This window comes from Lolium rigidum, chromosome 7 (assembly GCF_022539505.1).
Source record: "Lolium rigidum isolate FL_2022 chromosome 7, APGP_CSIRO_Lrig_0.1, whole genome shotgun sequence".
Taxonomy (NCBI): domain Eukaryota; kingdom Viridiplantae; phylum Streptophyta; class Magnoliopsida; order Poales; family Poaceae; genus Lolium; species Lolium rigidum.
The window spans coordinates 37,124,579-37,144,235 of NC_061514.1; the positions used below are offsets into that span (position 1 = coordinate 37,124,579).

Below are 19,657 nucleotides of genomic sequence, written 5' to 3' on the forward strand. Positions count from 1 at the left end.
AACGACTGGAGGATATTTTCCGATCATTGCATATAATTCTACATTAGAGCAGCCAAAAAAACGACGTGATCCGCATATAATGAAGTACATGTATTTATGTCCATCTTGTAAGCATTTTCGGATATCCTTGATCAGGAAATTGGAGATGTCTTCATCACCTTTTTTTCTAGCTTAGATAAAAAAAAATCCTTGTTTCTCCATTTTAACTGGGAAGGTGAAGATTGGAAAGAAAGATGATTTCTTTCTTGCCAATGCACCAACATTATATGAAAAAAATCTAGTGAAACCATGCATGGTAAGACAATACCTTGTTAGTTGGAATAGAAAATAATTATTGGTTTGACACCTTGCTCCTTGAAGTCAGCCAATTGAGTTTGTTTATCCAGTGGAGTCTTTCTTATCGATGTATAGCAAATAGCAATAGGTCGGTAATAATAGCGTATTTCTCCTTGTGGCTTGTGAGTTGTAGTAACCCATCCATTGTTATTCTGAATTTGATGGAGAATATATTTGTGTTGCCTTGCGTTTATTCTAGAGGGACTTAATTATCTTAGCATCATAGATTCGTCATATTATGTTTGTTTACTTGCAAAAGTACATTATTGTAATTTTATCTACTGATAATCAACCAAAATTAACTTCAGATGGATGATCTTTAGGTTCTGGTATCGCAATACGATCGCGCTCGTGCCGGTACCAAACTAAAACAACATGGAGATGCCAATTAGCGCTCTTTGGTTCACCATGGCGCTTTTTCTCATCACTCTAGTTCTCACCAGGATTGCAAATAGAAGAAATACCGTTGATGATGTTTGTACACTACCACCTCCGCCGGAGGTGAAGGGTATTGCTCTTATGGGACTGTTTCCTACTCTATTTACAAAGGGCCCTGAAGCTACGATGCATTATCTGTATAACAAACTTGGCAGTGCATTCACTGTCAGATTTCTTTGGAAAAGGACAACTTTTTTAGTTGGTCAGGAGGCCTCCGGTGTTTTCTTCCAAGGCTTGGAGTCAGAAGTTACCCAAGGAAATTTATTTGAGTTCACCGTTCCCATGTTTGGGAGAGATATGGGCTTCGCAGTAGATTACGCTACTCGAATGGAGCAGACTCGCTTCTTTGTTGAGTCTCTGAGGCCAGCACAGCTCAGAAGCTACGTTGATCCAATGCTTCAGGAAGTGGAGGTGAATAACAAATTAACCCACAGTCGCTCTTTTTAGCACCTTGACCAATTTAATTATTTCATTTATCAGCACAAGCTTAAATGTTAATTTACTAAGTTGTTAAAAGAAATATACTAATAAATGGCCTTACTAGTATATATTTTCCTTATTAGTAACTATATCTATGAAGATTCACACTGCAATCTGGGCCAATCAGTTCATTGGCATGTATAGATATGCATTCCCAAGAAATAAACCACATTAGCACAATATAATATTTTCATCATCCAAAACTACAAGAAAAACAATGCATCGAAACGCAAGGCTTTTGCGTTTTCGCGAAAAAATCATCCAAAACTACAATAAAAACACGGGCGGCATGGCAAACATATAGTTGCATTAGAGTTTATGCATTGGGACACGATATATATTTGAACCTTTTCAAATTGAGCCTCACAATATATGTATACTATTCTGCAAAAGACGTTACTTAATCAAACAAACTTTAAAATAATACTCAAAAATATTTTAAGATGGTTGGACACGTATATATCTTTATGGGACTGATAAAAAAGTGCACCATTGGAATGTGTTGGTCAGCATTTAATTTAAGCTTGGGGGCAAACACTATCATCGTTTCCTTCAAAAGCGTGTGGTTTACTTCTGTTTACGGATGTGCGGTCGAGAAATCTGCGGAACATGCATGTTTGTTGTGTTATGATACATATGATTTGACTCGTGATCTAATAATGTTTATGTTTTCCACAGAACTACTTTGAAAAATGGGGAGAGCAAGGGGTTGTTGATCTAAAATATGAATTTGAGGAGCTACTAATGTTGATCTCAAGTCGATGTCTTGTTGGAAAAGAGGTCCGAGAGAAGATGTTTGGCCAGTTCTGCACATTGTTTCATGAAATTGAGGAAGGTGTAAACTTTGCCAGTTTCATGTTCCCGTACATCCCAATTCCGGTAAACCGCCGGCGTGACAGGGCTCGGATAAGGCTTACAGGGATTCTTTCTGAGGTTGTGAGGTCACGTAAGATCTTCAATCGTGTTGAGGATGATGTGCTCCAGAGGTTTATAGATTCAACATATAAAGGAGGCCGTGGCACAACCGTAGAAGAGGTCAGCGGGATGATGCTCGGCTTGATCTTTGCCGGAAAACACACAAGCGCAATGACCACCACATGGACTGGAGCTTGCCTTTTGAGCCATCCAAAGTACTTTGATGCTGCTTTAGAGGAGCAAAAACAGATAATTATAAAATACAATGGCAAGATAGACTATAATATTTTGTCAGAGATGGTCACCCTGCATAGCTGCATCAAGGAGGCGGCAAGATTGCACCCTGCTCTACCAACTTTGGTCCGTCAGGTAAAGAAGGACACCACGGTGCGTACAAAGGAGGGTTGTGAATATGTCATCCCGAGAGGTGACACCTTAGTAAACCTTGTAATGGTGAACAATATGTTGACACATATATACAAGGATCCTAAGGTGTATGACCCCGATCGCTTTCGTCCTGCAAGAGAGGAGGATAAAGCTGGTGGAAAGTTTTCTTACACATCTTTCGGTGGTGGAAGGCATGCGTGTGGTGGTGAAGCTTATGCTTACATGCAAATCAAGATTATATTTAGTCATTTGCTGAGGAATTTTGAACTGAAGCTGATTTCTTCTTTTCCCAAGCCAGACTGGAGCAAGTTTCTACCTGAGCCCAAAGGAAAGGTTATGGTAAGCTACAAGAGATGCCATCTGCCTAGCACCTAATAAATATATTTCATCTTCCTACCAACATATATTTGTGTGTTTGTACTTTGTTGTATACTTGTACGTTTCAGAAATGGCTACGAGCTTAGTCATGTTAAGCTCGTATCTTGTTTACCTTTTCTTCAAGCATTTGGCCCCTCGGCCCATAAATAAACAATGTCTTATATTTGTATTTATCTCCGGTTTTATTTTACTTACTGATGGATGTGATGCAATGATTGACATGAAATGTGTTCTAGACAACTAAAACACGTAGTATGTCAAACTGGGTACATATTGTTACAAACATAATAATGTTAGGAGTGCTTGTTATTCGATATGACCATCTGACAAAAACATCCCTAACAATATGACAAGAAACTCTTCTCCCTCAACCTACCGATCTATGAATACAAGACTAAGCTTTGTGGTTGAGCCGTGTGCGAGCGGGTCATGTGTGACATACGTGGCTAGGTCGGATAATCATGGCACAAAGCTATGTGGCACGTTCCTTCACCCCCGAGGTGACCGCATGACATGTAGACGAGAGCCCATTTTCGAGCAAAGGCGGATCGACGAAAACGCTGATGATCCGCAACCGATGTGCCCTCAGAAGAATTCCTACCACGCTCCTAGCCTTCCGAAGCGCCGCACCAAAGCAACACCTTCAAGAGGGGATGCGACGATGACGACACTGCTGCTCGGACAAATCCTAGGGTTTCCCCCGGTATGCAGGAGGGGTGTGGGTACGGAGGACCTCGGCGGCCTTCAAGAAGGTATGGCGGCGCCCGCGGGCGTCACAGCGTCGGTGTCGGCCATCCGACAGGAATTTCTCCCGCTCCCCTAAGGACCACGACCCCGGACGCTCTATCGCGCTCCACCAACCTCGCCGTCCACCAACTTGCACCACCACGATCTTGCCATCACCACCACCGTTTCACCGTGGACTGAGAAACGAAGACCGACGAAAACGAGAGGGTGCCACCAGGGACTAGGAGGGACTAAACAGCGGCCACACGGGAGGTGACAACCTCCACCGCCACATGCGGTAACCGGCCGAACGCAGCTACAGGAGCAGACTAGGCCCATCTGGCCCGGCCGAGCCCAGCGGACTCGTGAAGGTCCCTTGGTCGCGCTGCAGTCAGTGCGTCGCCGTCCAACTCCACCCTCAGCACGAGGCGCTCTGTCGCCCGTCGGAAGCAGTACAGGAGCGCCCAGGCCTAGCCCGCCTAGACCTAGATGGGCCCTAAAGGGCCCAGAACTGGGCCGGAGGAGCGCCGCCACCAGCTTCCCTGCCACCCCGCCGCCAAGCGGCCGCGTCACCGCCAACTGGCCACCCAGAGCTGCGCCACCTGGGGAAGTGCACCGCCGCCGGACATGGAGAATCCCGCGCCTCCACTCCAAGCGCGCGGGTACGGGCATGGCCACCGCCGCCGGAACCGTGCGGGCTTTTCCCGGCGGCCTACGCCAGCGGCGGCCGTGAGGGGAGGAGGAGGAGGGAGCTTGGGGCTAGGGTTTGCAAGGGTTCGCCCCGAGTCTGCCCGCGGGGGACGAACGGGGACGAAACGTTTAGTCTTCTGAAACGTCGCGAAAAAGGTACATACATACATAGGTAAATACATGATTATTTTGACAGGTATTTGTGTTTAAATGGGAATAATAATAGCATATCAACTGTATAGAGAATTGTACTGACGTTTTTCAAAAGATGAAAATTATAACGCAAATTCTAGTTCATAGTCGACCTTGTTTTTTCCATAGGGCGAGGTCACGCGCCGTGCCATGCGATGCGCATCCTACTGTTCCACCTGGAGCAACGCAACTAGGCCCACCGCACACTCCTCTGTTCGATACCCGTGCGAGGCGCATCCATTCCCCTTTCTCTCGTCGTGTTTTTGTCCGTGGGCTCCAGATTAGGATGTCGTTCGTCGGCCGCCGGTGAGAGACCGCCACAGCCCACAGGTGTTCTCACCTACCATCTGAGCGCCACCACGCTGCTCCCTCCCGCTGATCTGGGCACCGCCGGTGCGGCTAGGAAGCAGGAGACCAACATCCGTTGATTCTCCCCCTCCATCTAGTGTCGATCTCCCACCATCGATTTTCCTGCTTCGATTCCGGTCGGCTGCCGTGTCAGGATCCCGATCGGATCTGACTGAATAGAATCATCTAATACTGGAATTTGACAGAAATTTAGAGATAAACAAGGTAATTGTTGGATAGATATTGAAGTAAATTGCAGTAATTGAAGAACTGGAAATAAGAACAAGATAGTTTTTGATTTCTTGATTGATATCACAAGATACAAAGGTAGCCTTATATGGAGTGGCTAGATACAAGATGATGGACTAGTTGAAATACCAATACTACCCTCACACAACTAATAACCTTATCAATTTTTCATTGTTTCCCTTGATATACTCGACGGCGCGTCCGACCACACCACCTTGCTGCACCGGGCAGCGCCCACACCAGTCCAGCGCACAAGTCCTGTATTTCCCCATGATGGAAATCTACGGCGGCGACTGCGACAAGGAGACGGCCGCCGGCGCGGTCACCAGGTCCACAAGGAGTTTTCCTAGGCTCAGGCACGCTGGAGAGCCACTACCGCTCGCACAGGTTCTTGATTGTACGATGGATTGCATTGTGCTAGTATTGCATCATGTACTAGCTATCGATTAATCACTACTAGTATTGCATCAGTAGTTCAGTACTAGCTATCTGCTAGTGTTGTACTAGTATGCACAGATTAGCAATATTTGATACATTATAAAATTTTCTTGCAATTGTTTGGGATATGCTGATTTCAGAGAGAGAGAATTTTTTCTATAGTCCATGACATAGATGATTGGCAAACTGGATGCAGTTAAATTTTAGGGCGGCTCGTAGTTTACATGATATTAATTAAATTTTCACTGTAACGTTACTTACCGGGATGATAGTGCAGTTTTTATCTCTGCGTAACTCATCCGGATGTTGTTTAATTTTAGCACGGCGTAAGATACATGAGATGTTGGTTGTTTTTTCATTGCGATGTAACTCATCAGGATGTTAGAGCAATTTGTGTTGTAGCGTAGTTCATTGGGATGTCAGTTAAATTACCGTCATGTAACTCACTTAGGCATCGTCAACGTAACTGATTGGGGTGTTAGTTAAATTACCCGCGATAACTTACTTAGGATGGCAGTTCATTTTTATCATCAGCGTATCTCACTGGGATGTTTGTTAAATTACCCACGATGTAACTCATCTGGGATGGTACTTTATTTTTTTCACCATCGTACCTCGATGGGATGTTAGCTATATTACTGCGATGTGACCCATCTGGGATGGTAGTTTATTTTTATCGCCAACGTAATTCGCCGAGATGTTAGTGAAATTATAACGATGTAACTCACCTGGGATGGTAGATTATTTTAATTATCAACGTAACTCATTGGAATGTTAGTGAAATTACCATGATGTAACACAGCCGAAATGGTAGTTCGACTTTTCTCCAGGATGTACCATTCTGCTTTCTCTTTGCTGGGATCTGACACCATGATGTAACACGGCGGTACATGTTTCATGGTGACAGCCGGGCGAGGGGAGGAAGAGATGGAATTTATGTAGTTGTTGATCGGGGCTTTTGGTTTGTGTGCAGAGGGCGTAAGGCAATGCATTACGAGCCAATCGGCCAAGCGTGCCGTGATAGGGTCAGCGTGAGAAGCGGATTGACTTTTTCTAGAAGGAGCGGGCTGGAGTGGCTTTGACTGTCCGGGTGACCTTGCGTTAGGCTAATTCTAGGTCAACCTCGACGTAGCAGCTCCCAAATTATAATTGCGTTTCTCGAATAGCTAGAAATTGCAATGACATTTATCTAATTTACCCTACCACTAATGGTTTACATTGTTCCATCATTTCCTAGCTAGAGCCTCACATTGGATACATGCCTTGCGAATTATACCTGGCCATTAGCTATGTGACCTGGTCGTGCTCTCCTATTTATGATAGTTTATAATGTTGTTATTCTTAAAGAGGACTAAGCTCCCAGGTTGGGCGCGTCTCTATTGCGCTGCACGTTGGTTGTCGCCGGTCCCATTTCGTGCGTTTACGTGTGTCATCGTGTTCCACGGTTCCAGCGTCTGTGGGCGGATGCACGACGTGTAAGCCAAAAGAGGCTTCCCAGAGTCGGTTTCAGAAAGATTGACCGTGGCTTCCGTCTTTCTCCTCCTTCCCTGTTCTTTTTATTGCGGCAGCAGGATTTGCTGAGTGGGTGATCTGCTCTTCCTCTTCATCGCATGGGCTGCGGCGGTGCGTGCGGGTTTGGGTGGCGGCGCCATGGCTGCCCGTCTTCTGCGTGGCAGGTATTCCTTCTCGCTGGTATGTTTCTCCTCTTTCCTTCTTTTTCTCGTGCTGGCCAATTAGATTGGAGCGGTTGTGTGTACTGGATCTGTGATGCTCGTGTGTGCAGCCGTCTTTTGGGGATTGGGCTTGGCCTGCATCTGGTCGGGGCTTGATTGCTGTGGATTCACCGGTTTGTCACAATGTTCTGCCGTTCTTTCCGGCACCGCTGCTTTCTTGCGCTCATTGTTTTCTAGGCGCCTATGGCATGCTTTCTCAGCGTGCTTTGTTGAGGGATTTAGAACGTGGGGAATGGGAGTTGAGGGGATACGGGGCTAGAAGTTCCTTGTTTGATTGGAGGATATGGGAATTTAGGTGGGAAGTGGATTGGGAGTTTATGGAGCAAACTCTTTCATCCCACGGAGGACCCTGGTAATTGATCGAGATGAGAAAAACGGCTATGTTCTATCGCCCACCTCTGAACTGCAAAAACACATGAAACCTGTCAAGAGATAAACAGAAAATGGGCAGTCAATGAGCGACGATGACGAGCTCCATTCTTTTCTTCCTGTTGCAACCAGCGATTTTCTTTGCATTGTATTGTGCTACCAGCCCACAACAAGAACGAGTCATTTGACAGCTAGCTAGGAAGAAGGCTGCGTACATAGTAACTTTCCCGCCGGCCGGAGGCTAGCTTTGCACACACGTTCGGATCGTTGAGGCTGCTCCAATAGCAGCGTCCGGCCGGCTAGCTTTGCACACGTTCTGATTGCTCGGATTGAGATCAGCGTCAATGCATACGGCAACAAGGCCTCGGTTATTGTCGGCGAGCTCTACGTATATGAGCCGTGTTTCTTTTTTTGCTGCCAGTGTTACATCTGACGACACAACACATCCGGTGGAGGAACCCATAGAAACACGACGACCGGGCAGGTCGTGGGGGACTGACCATGGCCGCCGGCGATGCAGTGTAGTCGTGCACTCGGGTTGATGGAGATGTCGAAGGACACGCAAAAGTTATTGATGGAGGTGTCAACCATTGAAGATATCGTGGAAGACACAATCCACAAACATAGAACAATTCCGTCTCATTGCGCCCTATTAATTCCCACCTCATACCAAATGTGGGACTGAGAGTAATAATCAACTTCCCAAGCCTAATCCTCCATCTAACTCCCTGTTTCATACTCCCACTCCCATTCTCCACAGTTGCCAATCATGCGGTCTAGGGATTTAGGTAGGTGGGTTTGGGATTTGACTGACTGCAGACAAGATGAACGATGCTTTTGTTTGGGTGTTTTGTTTTGTGTCCATGCGTGCATGACTGCTTGTGATTGCGGCGGTGGCTCGTGTTTGTATATCTTTTTCGCCTGATGCAGGCGTATCTTTTTTGTTTAGTTGTTTTCGAGTTGGATGGGATTAGTTTCATGTTCTTTCAGAAAAAAATTGTGTGTACCTTGCTTGAAGTTTAGGGATTTAGGGATTTCTGTAGCAACAATGACTTATAGCATTCTTTTTTGTTGTCTCAGGGATTTGTTCGTAGCTATTCTGAGGTAGGTGTTGCTTACTCTCTCTGTCCAGAGATGTTCTACATGGGAGCCATGTTGTGAAAGTTTGAATCTTTGGCTGTAGTATGTGTGAAAGAATGTTGGTTGACTACACAACTAATGTACTGAATGAATCTCCTGCACAGTCCTTTGATATTGCAGTTACCTACATTTTTATGTTATATTAGAGCTAAGCTCTTACTGGCCTTATTTTTGAATGGTTAACAATATGTGTTTGTATCATGGTGTATGGTGTTTTTTAGCTTGATGCTTTCGAAGTAAGATCATGTCGTATTACATGTACAGTTGATGTTTCTATACAGGCTATATATGTGCTTGTTGTTGTGTATAATGTTTAGATTGAGGTTCTTGCGTCTAGGGCAAGTCAGAAGAAATCTTCTTTTAATTCTCACCTGAATTCATGGTAGAGGTTTATCTTTATGTATGTGAGGGCTCTGACTAGACAATAGATTTTGTATCATATCTGTTATCCGTGTATGGCGCAATCCAAATGATGTATTCCTAATCTAAAATGCAAACTTCCTAATGAGATTGTGGGTTTGCTTTCCCTAGCTTGATATCTGTTGGGCCATGTCTTAGTTTTTGGTTATGCTATGTTTGTCCTTTACTTTCTTGAATTATCGAAAATGAGAATGCCCTGCTATTTTAGGTTTGGATTGATTGACCACTTTTTCATGCTTAATTGGCATTATGGTTGAAGTGCCATGTGAACAAGGGCCTTCCATACACAGGGGATGATTATGTGTGTCTTAGTTCGCAAGTGCAAACTTGATGCATCAGCTGTTAAACCTTTGTGGAAAAAATAATGCTACACACGATCTCAATGATGTGATAACCATTTCTTCTATTCAGAATGCCTCTTGGTGCTGTGTTTTTCCACTTCAGACTGTGTGACCTGATATACATTTTTTCCTTCCGTACGCACAAATGATTTATTTTCTTGAGCTACAATTTAGATGGCCAGTGCTTAATCCATGTTGAGGTAAGAAATTGTCTCATGCGGTTCTGCTTCTTCCTTTTTGTATCAAGCAAATTTCATGATTATTTGCAGCTATATGCAATCTCATGGTTTCTTTTTCTCATCTTAGTGTAGTGTGGGCTGGTAAAACTTGCAGTCCGTATTGCTCATTAGTTAATTTATAATGTTGCAGATTAATTCAAGCCATGTAATGGTTACACTTTTCTCTCTCTTTTGTACAGCTGAATGAACAATACTGAACCAGTTCATGGCCAAACAAAACTATATAAATAGTTGATTACTATAGCATATGGTGATGTGGGAAGTACATTGTAAGAGTATTTCTTCTAATTTGTTTACTGACCTTGGATGTAACATGCTTAGCATTGAGGCAAGGAAGTTCAGGATAGGGAATCCACCTGCTAAGATCCAGTTCATATAGGCTGTTAATAGTCTAGAAATATCGAAAATTCTCGCTTTGTTCCTATTTTATCGAAAATTATCCAAGTTCTGGTGTATATTTTTCTCTTACAAGTTTGCACCTCTCAATGCTCTAATTGTATGAAAATTTTAGTATTTTATATACATATGTCAGATCAAATCCTTATTTTGTTTGAAGTCATGATATCATTTGTATTTATAAACCTCATCCTAAATATGAACAATTTGGCTTAGAAACTCATTCTCATCTATCATATTGTTATTCTTCTTTTAGCGCCATGTTTATCTACCAAGTTAAGACCCCTTAGTCACATTATTATTTTATTAGATTTTAAGGAGAGCAGAATCACCCCTTTCTAGATGAGTTATTTTCTCCTTGCGCCATTATTGTTTTATTAGATTTTAAGGAGAGGAGAATCAAAACATTTAGTCACATCTCATGTTCTCCTTGCGCCAGGAATTGTTGAACTATAATATAAGTACAGTGGTTTCACGAGTTCGTATGACGCAGGCACGTTCGGTTGACTCAGTATACTTACAATCAATCTGTCATGATGATCTTAACCATCTTACTTTCTCTCTGTCTTAAGATATCATTGTTTCTTAGTGAGTGAGATTCCGGATAATGAATTAGGGGAACTTGCCACTGTCGTCTTCACAACATGGGTTTCCTTAACCGTTTAATTGTTCTTTCCTAAATTACTGTTAGTGATGGCAGGCCATGGCACATTGTGTTGACATAGAAAGGATAGTGGTTGGCGAAGTTTGGGTCCTTAGTTTTGTTATTAAATAAAGCTCAATGTTTCAGCTTTGTGCTCTTGAATTATCAAATATAGTACAAGAAAGTTGTGTTGGTCAGTTGTTTGATAACAAAAATTATAATTTATCATAAAAGTTCTCTCATCCAAATAGTTCATGTTCTACATATTATTTGTCTGACTGTATTGGACAAACTTTTGAAACTTTTCATAGTACTAAATGTTTTGATGAAAGCATATATTCATCTAGGGGTTATTGAGTAACCTGTAATGTGTTTTCTTGGATTTTGTATTTAGATGTTTGCGTTCGGGTGTACACAAGGCTAGAGAAGGTTCTTTTAGTGACAGTGTGGTTATTTAAGACTGATCTAAAAAAAACACCGTCTTATTTTCATCATTTGAGATTTTTTAGGACTTCATGTTTTTTTTAACATTCGTGGTGCTGACTCCTATAATTTTCTTTTATAACATACTCTGTATGTATTTTTTCCATGTTTTTTTACTTTTATAGGATTTCTATGTTATTCAATATTTGGGAAACAATATAGTTCTTGAAGTTACATGCAAGATCATTTTCCCCATCTTACCCGTTCTTCCATGTTTTTGGACATATACTGCATCTCTATTATTCATGTGTTTATCATATTCAATATTTGATCATCCATCTGTAATGGGATCCCAAAAAATATGCAGAAGTTCTTGGTACCACACTATTTGTGAGACGATGTCTCTTAATTAACGGCACTTCTGAATGTTTTGAAGGTTTGTTTAACCTACCTATCAAGAATTTGTCCTCTTTTTCCACACTTATTAACAACGATCAATGTGCAAAATGGTATGTGTCATTGTTCCTTCTAGTGGCCATTTATATTCCTGCATAGAATACAATCATATTTTGCGTATTAGTGACCATGCGGAAGTTCTGGTTGTTTGTTATTTAACCTTTACATTGTAGGTTCACTTTTCACCTATCCTTTTCTAGACCTTTTCTTCTGGACGTCTGTCTACCTGTTTGTTGCACAGCTATGGATCATGTCATTTTGATTCATCTATGCTCATTTGGATATTAGCTTCCTTCCATTATTAGGTTATGTTTCCTTTCCTATCCAAGCACACGAGAGGACACATTCTCTTTGCGGACAATAGCAGCTGATGGGGCCCTTCCTAATTAAGCCAAGGACTTAATTTTGCAGCATCAACAACTAGGTGGAGTTCAGGTTGATATGGTTCAGTTACACTCTTGCTATGGATCTGATTAAAAGCTCAGCCTGGCCATTTGTGCATAATGTATGTTTTGCTTCTCTCCTCCTGTACCATAGAAATTTACCTATCTCTTAATCTAATACATGTAACCGAGATGGAGAAGATGATGTGATTATAGACAAGCTCTTTAAAATTTGCAATATACTTCCTGGAATTCAGTTATATCGGTTCAATATTACAGTACATCACTGATGCATATGATATCCTCCTCTATACAACATGTCACTTGAAGGGCTCGGGTCTTGATGTTGTGTTCAGTCACACCGTTATTCAGTTTGAGAACAAGATATACATTTTGTTGGTGCTTAGCTAATTATTTTTCCAAGGAACTTCATGTATACATGTTTCCACGGATGGCCCATTGTTAGTTTTTTCTGTCAGTGATTCTTACATATACCTTTTTGTTCTTCAAGTTATTTTTTTATCAGTTCACTGATGTACACACATTCACTATTTAGTTTGCTTTATTATTCTTCTGGCGGGTGCAATACTTTGCCGATGTGAGTGTTATTATTTCCATGTTTATAGACCAATTAGTGAGGTTGTGTGTACAAAATTGTAAAATTAAACGATAATAGCAAAGATCGGCGTGGCAAGATGCTTTAGGTCCTTCTAGTTCACATGATATATGTTATCTTGTTCATCACCGAGAATGACACTGAATTAAATGGAATCTGGACATAGTCTGCTACCTTAAATCAATAATTCCTTGATGTACAAATGGAAAGTAGAGGAATTAATGACGCAAAAGCAGGGACATATTTTAAACTATTGGTAAGCAAAGAAGGTTCCCGGCCTGATATTACACATAAAAAAACATGGATACATATGCATATAGGTTGAACAGAAGTGGGTCAATCTGGTTACTGCAGAAACTCAATTTTCTTGTACCTTACGAACAGATTTCCTTTTGGCTCTGCTAAGAACTTTGACCAATCTGTCTCGGGGAAGGGAGAGATCAATTCGAACTCAAAGTTCCTCAACAAATGGCTCCATATCACTTTAATCTGTAGGTAAGCAAAGGCCTCACCGGTGCAAACATGCCGACCACCACTAAATGAAGTATAAGAGAACTTGCCACCTACTTTGTCTTCTTGTCTTTCTGGCCCAAACCGGTCTGGGTCATACACCTGAGGATCCTTATAGATATGAGGAATATTATTGCTCACAACGGTCGGAGTTGCTACGATCTGTCCTTGCGGTATTTCATACTTTTTGCCTTCTTTCGTCTGCACCGTGAACTTCTTATGTGCCTTGCGGACAAGAACTCCCATCGGAGGGTGCATCCTTAGTACCTCTTTGATGCAGTTATGAAGTGTTTCCATTTCCATGAAGGCATTGTTGTCTAGCCCATCCTTGTATTTCTTTGCGATTTGTATTTGCTCCTCAACGGCGGCCTTTAAGAACGTTGGATGGCTGAGTAGACGAGCTCCAGTCCAAGTACTAGTGATGGAGCTGCTATGTTTTCCAACAAATAGCATAGCCATGGCCATTCCCGCTACCTCTTCCACTGTTGTAGAGCTGCCATCTTTATACTTGGAGTCAATCAGTTTCTGAAGTGTGTCCTCCTCAACTCTGCCTGATATCTTACGGGACTCAATCACCTCAGATAGTATCTGTGTTAGCCTGATGCGTGCTCTGTCACGGCGGCGGTTTGATGGAATTGGGAGCTGCGGAAATAATAAACTAGTAATGTTCATACCACTTCCGAGTTCATGGAACAATGTCTGGACCTCACCAAACATATTTTCCCGAACTTCCTTTCCCAGTAAACACCGGCTTGCGATCAACATGAGTAACTGCTCGAACTCGCATTTTAGATCAACTATGCCCTCCTTTCCCCATTTATCAAAGTAACTCTGCGTACACGAAAACACGATATCACCGTTAGTATTGACCATGTTTTATCTGACCATCGATCACATTTCTAAGGATTGTTTTAAAGGGAACGATGATGCTACCTAGATTTTACCAAAGTTGTAATTGTTTGGTTTAGTTTAACTATCATTTAAGTTATATTCCATTTTCTATACTACATCACTCTTCGATATGTGATAAATAATTTATTCTCAAAATAGAAGATGAGCATAGAATAATCTTTTTCACCATTAGCTCAAAAACTCAATAGTTGCTTATTGATTTTCTTATGAAGGCTGATCTTACCCTGTTCATGTGCCTACTTCGGTGACATATGACGCGCTATTTGACCAACAGGATATACAATAGTTATTCTACACACCCATTATTTTCCACCCCCACATGATTTTTTTGTCGCCTTAACTCACAAGTAGAGAAAAATGTAAGAAAATATGGACATGCGATATTTTTACATGACGAAAATAATTATTTTAAAGTACACATTTTTCTTATTTTTTACACTATTACAATTTATATATTGCATTTATTATTCTTTTTCTTTGAATACCAAATATAAATTCTAAATGTAACAACTTAAAGTCAATCTAGGGGTATAATAAGTTTTTATGCACCCTTAGTACTGAAAAACATGTACTCCCTCTATTCCATATTAATCATTGCAGATTTGGATGTATCTATAAATAAAATGTATCTAGACACATATAAATCAGAGAGAACTAATATGTAACAAAGGGAGTATATCATTTTATATACTCTAGGAAATATGTACTCCCACATTCATGATACCTCATAAAGGAGTGTATAATACCTATTTATAATTCGCGCTATATCTTCTTAATTATATTATAGGATACCTCAATTTAGGTACAACTAGAAAATATCTTCCGAGCCCATAGTTATTTTACTATATGATTTCTACCTTTAGAAAAGCAGTATATCTGCAAATAATATAAACTAAATAGAGTGAAATGAACTTTTTCATAGAACTCAGTTTGGGATTAACTATGTTGAAGAGCCAAGTTCATTGGTAATAAAATCGGAAGTAACTTTTTTATGACGAAATCCTAGGCTCTTATTATTAACTCGCAATAGCTAATAGCTTAGAAGTAGTTCTTCCCAATCAGATTCATACTAACAATCTAGAACAGCAGCGCAAATTTTGAGTGTATTGCTACGCACCTCCACTTCATCTAACATGGGAGAAACGTGGCTCCTCATTCTGGACATTTTCAGTGCTTCACTGTTGAAGCGCCTTTGTTCATTTTGAGTAGCGATGTCTCGGCCAAGACCAACTGCATTACCAAACATGTGCACCGCGAACACAAACATTTTCCCATGGCTAATCTCTGACTCCAAACCTTGAAAGAAATGAGCTGTGACCTCTGGCCCGATCAGGAAAGTAACATTTGGTCCAAATAATCCTGCCATAAATACACTGCCATGCTTGACATATAGATCATTGACCACATCATGTAGACCTTTCTTCAAAAGGTTTGGTAACAGTGCCAGGAAAGCAATTCCATTTACTAGAGGCGGAAGTTGACTTGGATTCCCTCGATGAATCACTGATCTCTTGGTAGATAATACAATAATGATGAAAAGAAGAGCCATGGCGCCGCACCACAAAGTGTTACTACTTGGAAAGTCCATGGTTTTGTAGCTCGTATCCCTTGATTATTTGTCCTGCAAGAATATCAATAAGATTTCCTTTAAACAGGCTTTCCCCTTGCTTTAAAAATTAGGCCAACCTGCCGAATTGATACAAAGTGATGAGGAATTTCTCTTACAAGCAGATCAGAGATTAAAAAGAAAATTAAAAGCATCAATCTTGCCATCGAAGACGCCGTGAAACTAATGAGACCTGGGGTCCATGACAACACCACCAGAGAGGTAACGTCACTATAGGCGGCGCCGTTGCCAAGACCAGATGGGTCTAGGGTTTTCACCCAGAGACCTAACGTGGAGAGGGCAACCAGAACCACGCCCTCGAGAGGGTAACAACACAAGCAGACGTTGCCGTCCATTGGAGCCAAATCGCTGGGATTTCGCCTAGACAACCCTTGTCGCACATGTTCCTGCAGACTACAAGACATCCACGAGCCGACCTTCTACCCCGCAATCTAGGTACTAACCACGCAAAGGCGCCGCCAACACCAGGAGTTCCTGGCGCCCGCTCCTCACCACCCTCGTGGCCCCAAGAGACGGCCATCACCACCACCACGTCACCCGCCGCTGAGTTGCCCATGCAATCCAATATCTGTGGCCGCCGCCCCGGCATCCGCGAAATCACGCCCGTATTGTGAGGTTCATTGTGTGACCTGCTAGTCGGAGTAGCTAGGTAGGAAGGTTGACACTGGAGGACAGAATCGAGGCAACCACGTGGAGGACGTCCTCCACCACTACCAGCGGGTGCCGACCGGATATGGCAATAGGGACACACCATGCCCAGCAAGCCCGGCCAGACCCAGCTTGCGCCCAAAAGTCTCCATCGCTACGCTGCTGCACGTAGGTCACGCGGCCGCTACCACATCCTGTTCTATCCTTCCCCACCACGTCCACTCCATGGGTAGCACCAGTGAGAACAACCCGTCTCGCCCGGACCCAGATGGAGTCCGCAGTGCCCAGATCTGGGCTATGGAACCTGGCCACTAATAACGGGCCGCCCCGCCCCTCCGGCGCCGCCATGATGCGGCCAGACTGCACCAAACTAAGCCCGCCCGGCCTCTCCGCAGCTAGCCGCCGAGCAACTCCGCCGCCGTGGTTGAGATGCCATCGTGCACCGCCGCCTGCCTGCCTAGCTCGCTTGGGGAGACCTCCGCCAGGTAGAGGAGAGGCTGCCGACGGTGGCGACGGGGGAGGGAAGGAGGAGGGTTGGGTCGGCTAGGGTTGGAAACGCTCCTGGAGTCGCCCTGGAAGGGAGCAACCCGAGGAGAAAAACGATTCTCTTTCTCCAACATCAATAAGATTGAGGAGATAGTAGATGCTACCTGCATGCTATCTTTCGGTACATTCCTGTTTCTCGCTGCCATTCTTTTCTAAGTGCTATAGTGTCAAACCAGAACTTCTAATCAATGAAAATATTGACATATATCAAAGAAACATACATCTAGGCCGAAAAATGGTTAGATAATGGCACAAGTCACAGAATGTGAAGGAATTTCAGCTTAAATAGCGCGCGTTCTCTCTCTCTCTAGAACTAATGAATCGAGCTAGGACTAATGAATCCGCTAAATCCGCTACACAAACTTTAAAAGGAAGTATCTAGCATGAATACCTCAATACGATGTGTGTCTGTTTCCCGTAGTGAAATAGGAAGCCGACTGCGAGAACAAACAGAAGACGACAGGCGAGTGTGTATACCAACTGCAAGCTAGCTGGTTTCTCGCAACAAATACAATTCAAGAAGTATCATGGACCAGAACCCCGCTGGTAGAAAGCGTAGGACGACAGGGAAGGGCATTATATAGAGTGGGTGTAAGGGCAGTTTGGGAAGTACTTCAGGATTCCAAGTTTCCAACCACTGTTTGAGTAGAAAATAAGAAAGTGATAGGTATTTTCCCAAAAACAAAGCGCAGGGTGCCATGCGAGGGAATAATCTGCACATGACAGATGTAATGCGAGGGAATAACCAAGAGGCGTAGCATGGGACGAACGCAGTCAACCCGGACAATCTGCTAAGAGCATCTCCAGCCGCGTTCCCTAAAACGTCTCCCAAATCGTTCTCAAAGCGATTTGGACGCGTCGGACGAAAAAACATTCCCAGCCGCGTGCTCCAAAGCCTTTTTTTGTCCGGCGTGCCTGATACGGTGTCAGGCGCCCCGAGTCCATCCCCGCTACATAGGGGACGCTCCGGGGACGTCGGATACAACGAAAAGCAAGGCGAGACGTGGCGGGCCCGGCGTGTCAGCGGCACATTGAAGTTAACCTAGCCGTCGCCTACCTCGCGATGGAAATTGGCTCACAGCGACGGTGCAGTTCCCGCAGAGGCACAGCGAAGCGTCTCGTCGCGCCTAGCTCTGCGTGCCGGCGTTAATGAGCGCAACCACTCCCCCGCCTTCCTCCGTCCTATAAAAAGGGCCGCTCTCTCATCGTACATCCCACACACAAACCTTAGCGCCTATCTCCCCAACCCTAGCCGCCGCCATCTCATCAAGAGTCGACGCCATGTCTAGTAGAGGCGCAGGCCGAGCTTGTGGCTGTGGTCGTGGTCGTGGATGCGGTAGAGCTGCACGCTCACCGTCGCCTGCGACGCCGTCGTCTTCATCGTCGGACCTGCAGGAGGTGGAGCGGCAAGTGTTGTTTGAGTTCGTCGTCGTCCGAAAGGGTGACCCACACGGCGTCTAGAGGCTGCCGGACACCTTCGCCGACTTCGTCGCTGGTGACGGGCGCCCGGGCTCACTGCATCTGCGGGAGGCTTCCTGTGGCTGCTGCTGGACACCTTCGCCGACTTCGTCGCCGGTGACGGGCGCCCGGGCTCGCTGCATCTGCAGGGGCTGCCTGCGGCTGCAGCCGGTGGATCGTGTACGTGATCTACGACGCGCGTGGCAAGATGTACTTCCACATCGGCTGGGAGAAGTTCGCGCGCTACCACCACCTCGAAGCCAGCTTCGTGCTCATGTTCTCCTACCTTGGCGAGGGGGACATGAGTGTCAAGGTGTTCGACGAGACGCGTTGCCGCCAGCACTACCACAGCGACAGCGCCAAGGAGGACGATGACTGAGTGTTGTTTCTTCACTGCGAAAATATGCACGGAGGTTTCTGGTTGTTCTTCCTCGAAAGAAACAATAGGGGCACCGACAACAGCTGGATTTTCTAGTTTGGGTGACTGGGTGTGCCTACGAGTGTTCTTTCTTGGCACCGAACACACGAAATTTTCGATGCCCGGCCTAGTTAGGTTTAGTTATTTTGCAATGTTTTATATTTGTGTCAACCATGGTTCAAACTATGTATTAGTTTGTGGAAAACCATGTTCAAAATTATATCTTCGTGTAAACCACTTCCCAGTTATGTATTAGCTTGTGGAATATTTCTACTCTTTATTGAAATAAATGCAAAAAAATAAAAAATAAAGTATTTTAATGTTTTGGGGGCGGCGTTTGGGGGACGCGGCTGGGGAGAGACGTCCCCCTAACGCGGCACGAACAAAACACATCCCCCAAATGCTCAATCTGGCGCCGTTTGGGGGACGGTTTCGATAAGGGGGAACCGAGCAGATCCTCCTAGGTGTTGCCCGATCTTTCACAACGAGAACCCGGGTAGATAGAATCTCCCAACAACGCGATGAACGCAGCCTGAAGAAGAGGGAACGAATCCAGCAAGCAACAGATCAATGAACGATACGCCTCAAACCTTGAGCTAGATAATCCTTGATGAACACAAGAACCTTCGCAACGGATATAATAGATAATCGACAGCGCCGTACCCCCGGAGGGATGATACACGTGAACACACGCAATGGGGTAAACCCTAAACTTTAGTCTAAACTTGTCTAACTAAACCCTAGCCATCTCTCCACCTTATATGAGGGGGTGGTGGCCGGCCAGCCCTAGTGGGCCTCCCTA

General features: G+C 44.0%; 2 protein-coding genes across 2 annotated transcripts; one reads left to right on the forward strand and one right to left on the reverse strand.

Moving 5' to 3' along the window:
- Positions 1–711: 711 nt before the first annotated feature.
- LOC124671190 (obtusifoliol 14-alpha demethylase-like) lies at positions 712–2,931 on the forward strand. The gene is made up of 2 exons (XM_047207598.1): positions 712–1,185; positions 1,933–2,931. The coding sequence occupies exons 1-2, from the start codon at positions 712–714 to the stop codon at positions 2,929–2,931; spliced, it is 1,473 nt and encodes a 490-aa protein (XP_047063554.1).
- A 10,150-nt stretch (positions 2,932–13,081) lies between these two features.
- LOC124671191 (obtusifoliol 14-alpha demethylase-like) lies at positions 13,082–15,746 on the reverse strand. Its single transcript, XM_047207599.1, has 2 exons — positions 15,276–15,746; positions 13,082–14,077 (listed from the first exon to the last, which is right to left on the reverse strand). Exons 1-2 carry the CDS (start codon positions 15,744–15,746, stop codon positions 13,082–13,084), a joined length of 1,467 nt encoding a protein of 488 aa, XP_047063555.1.
- Positions 15,747–19,657: the final 3,911 nt, after the last annotated feature.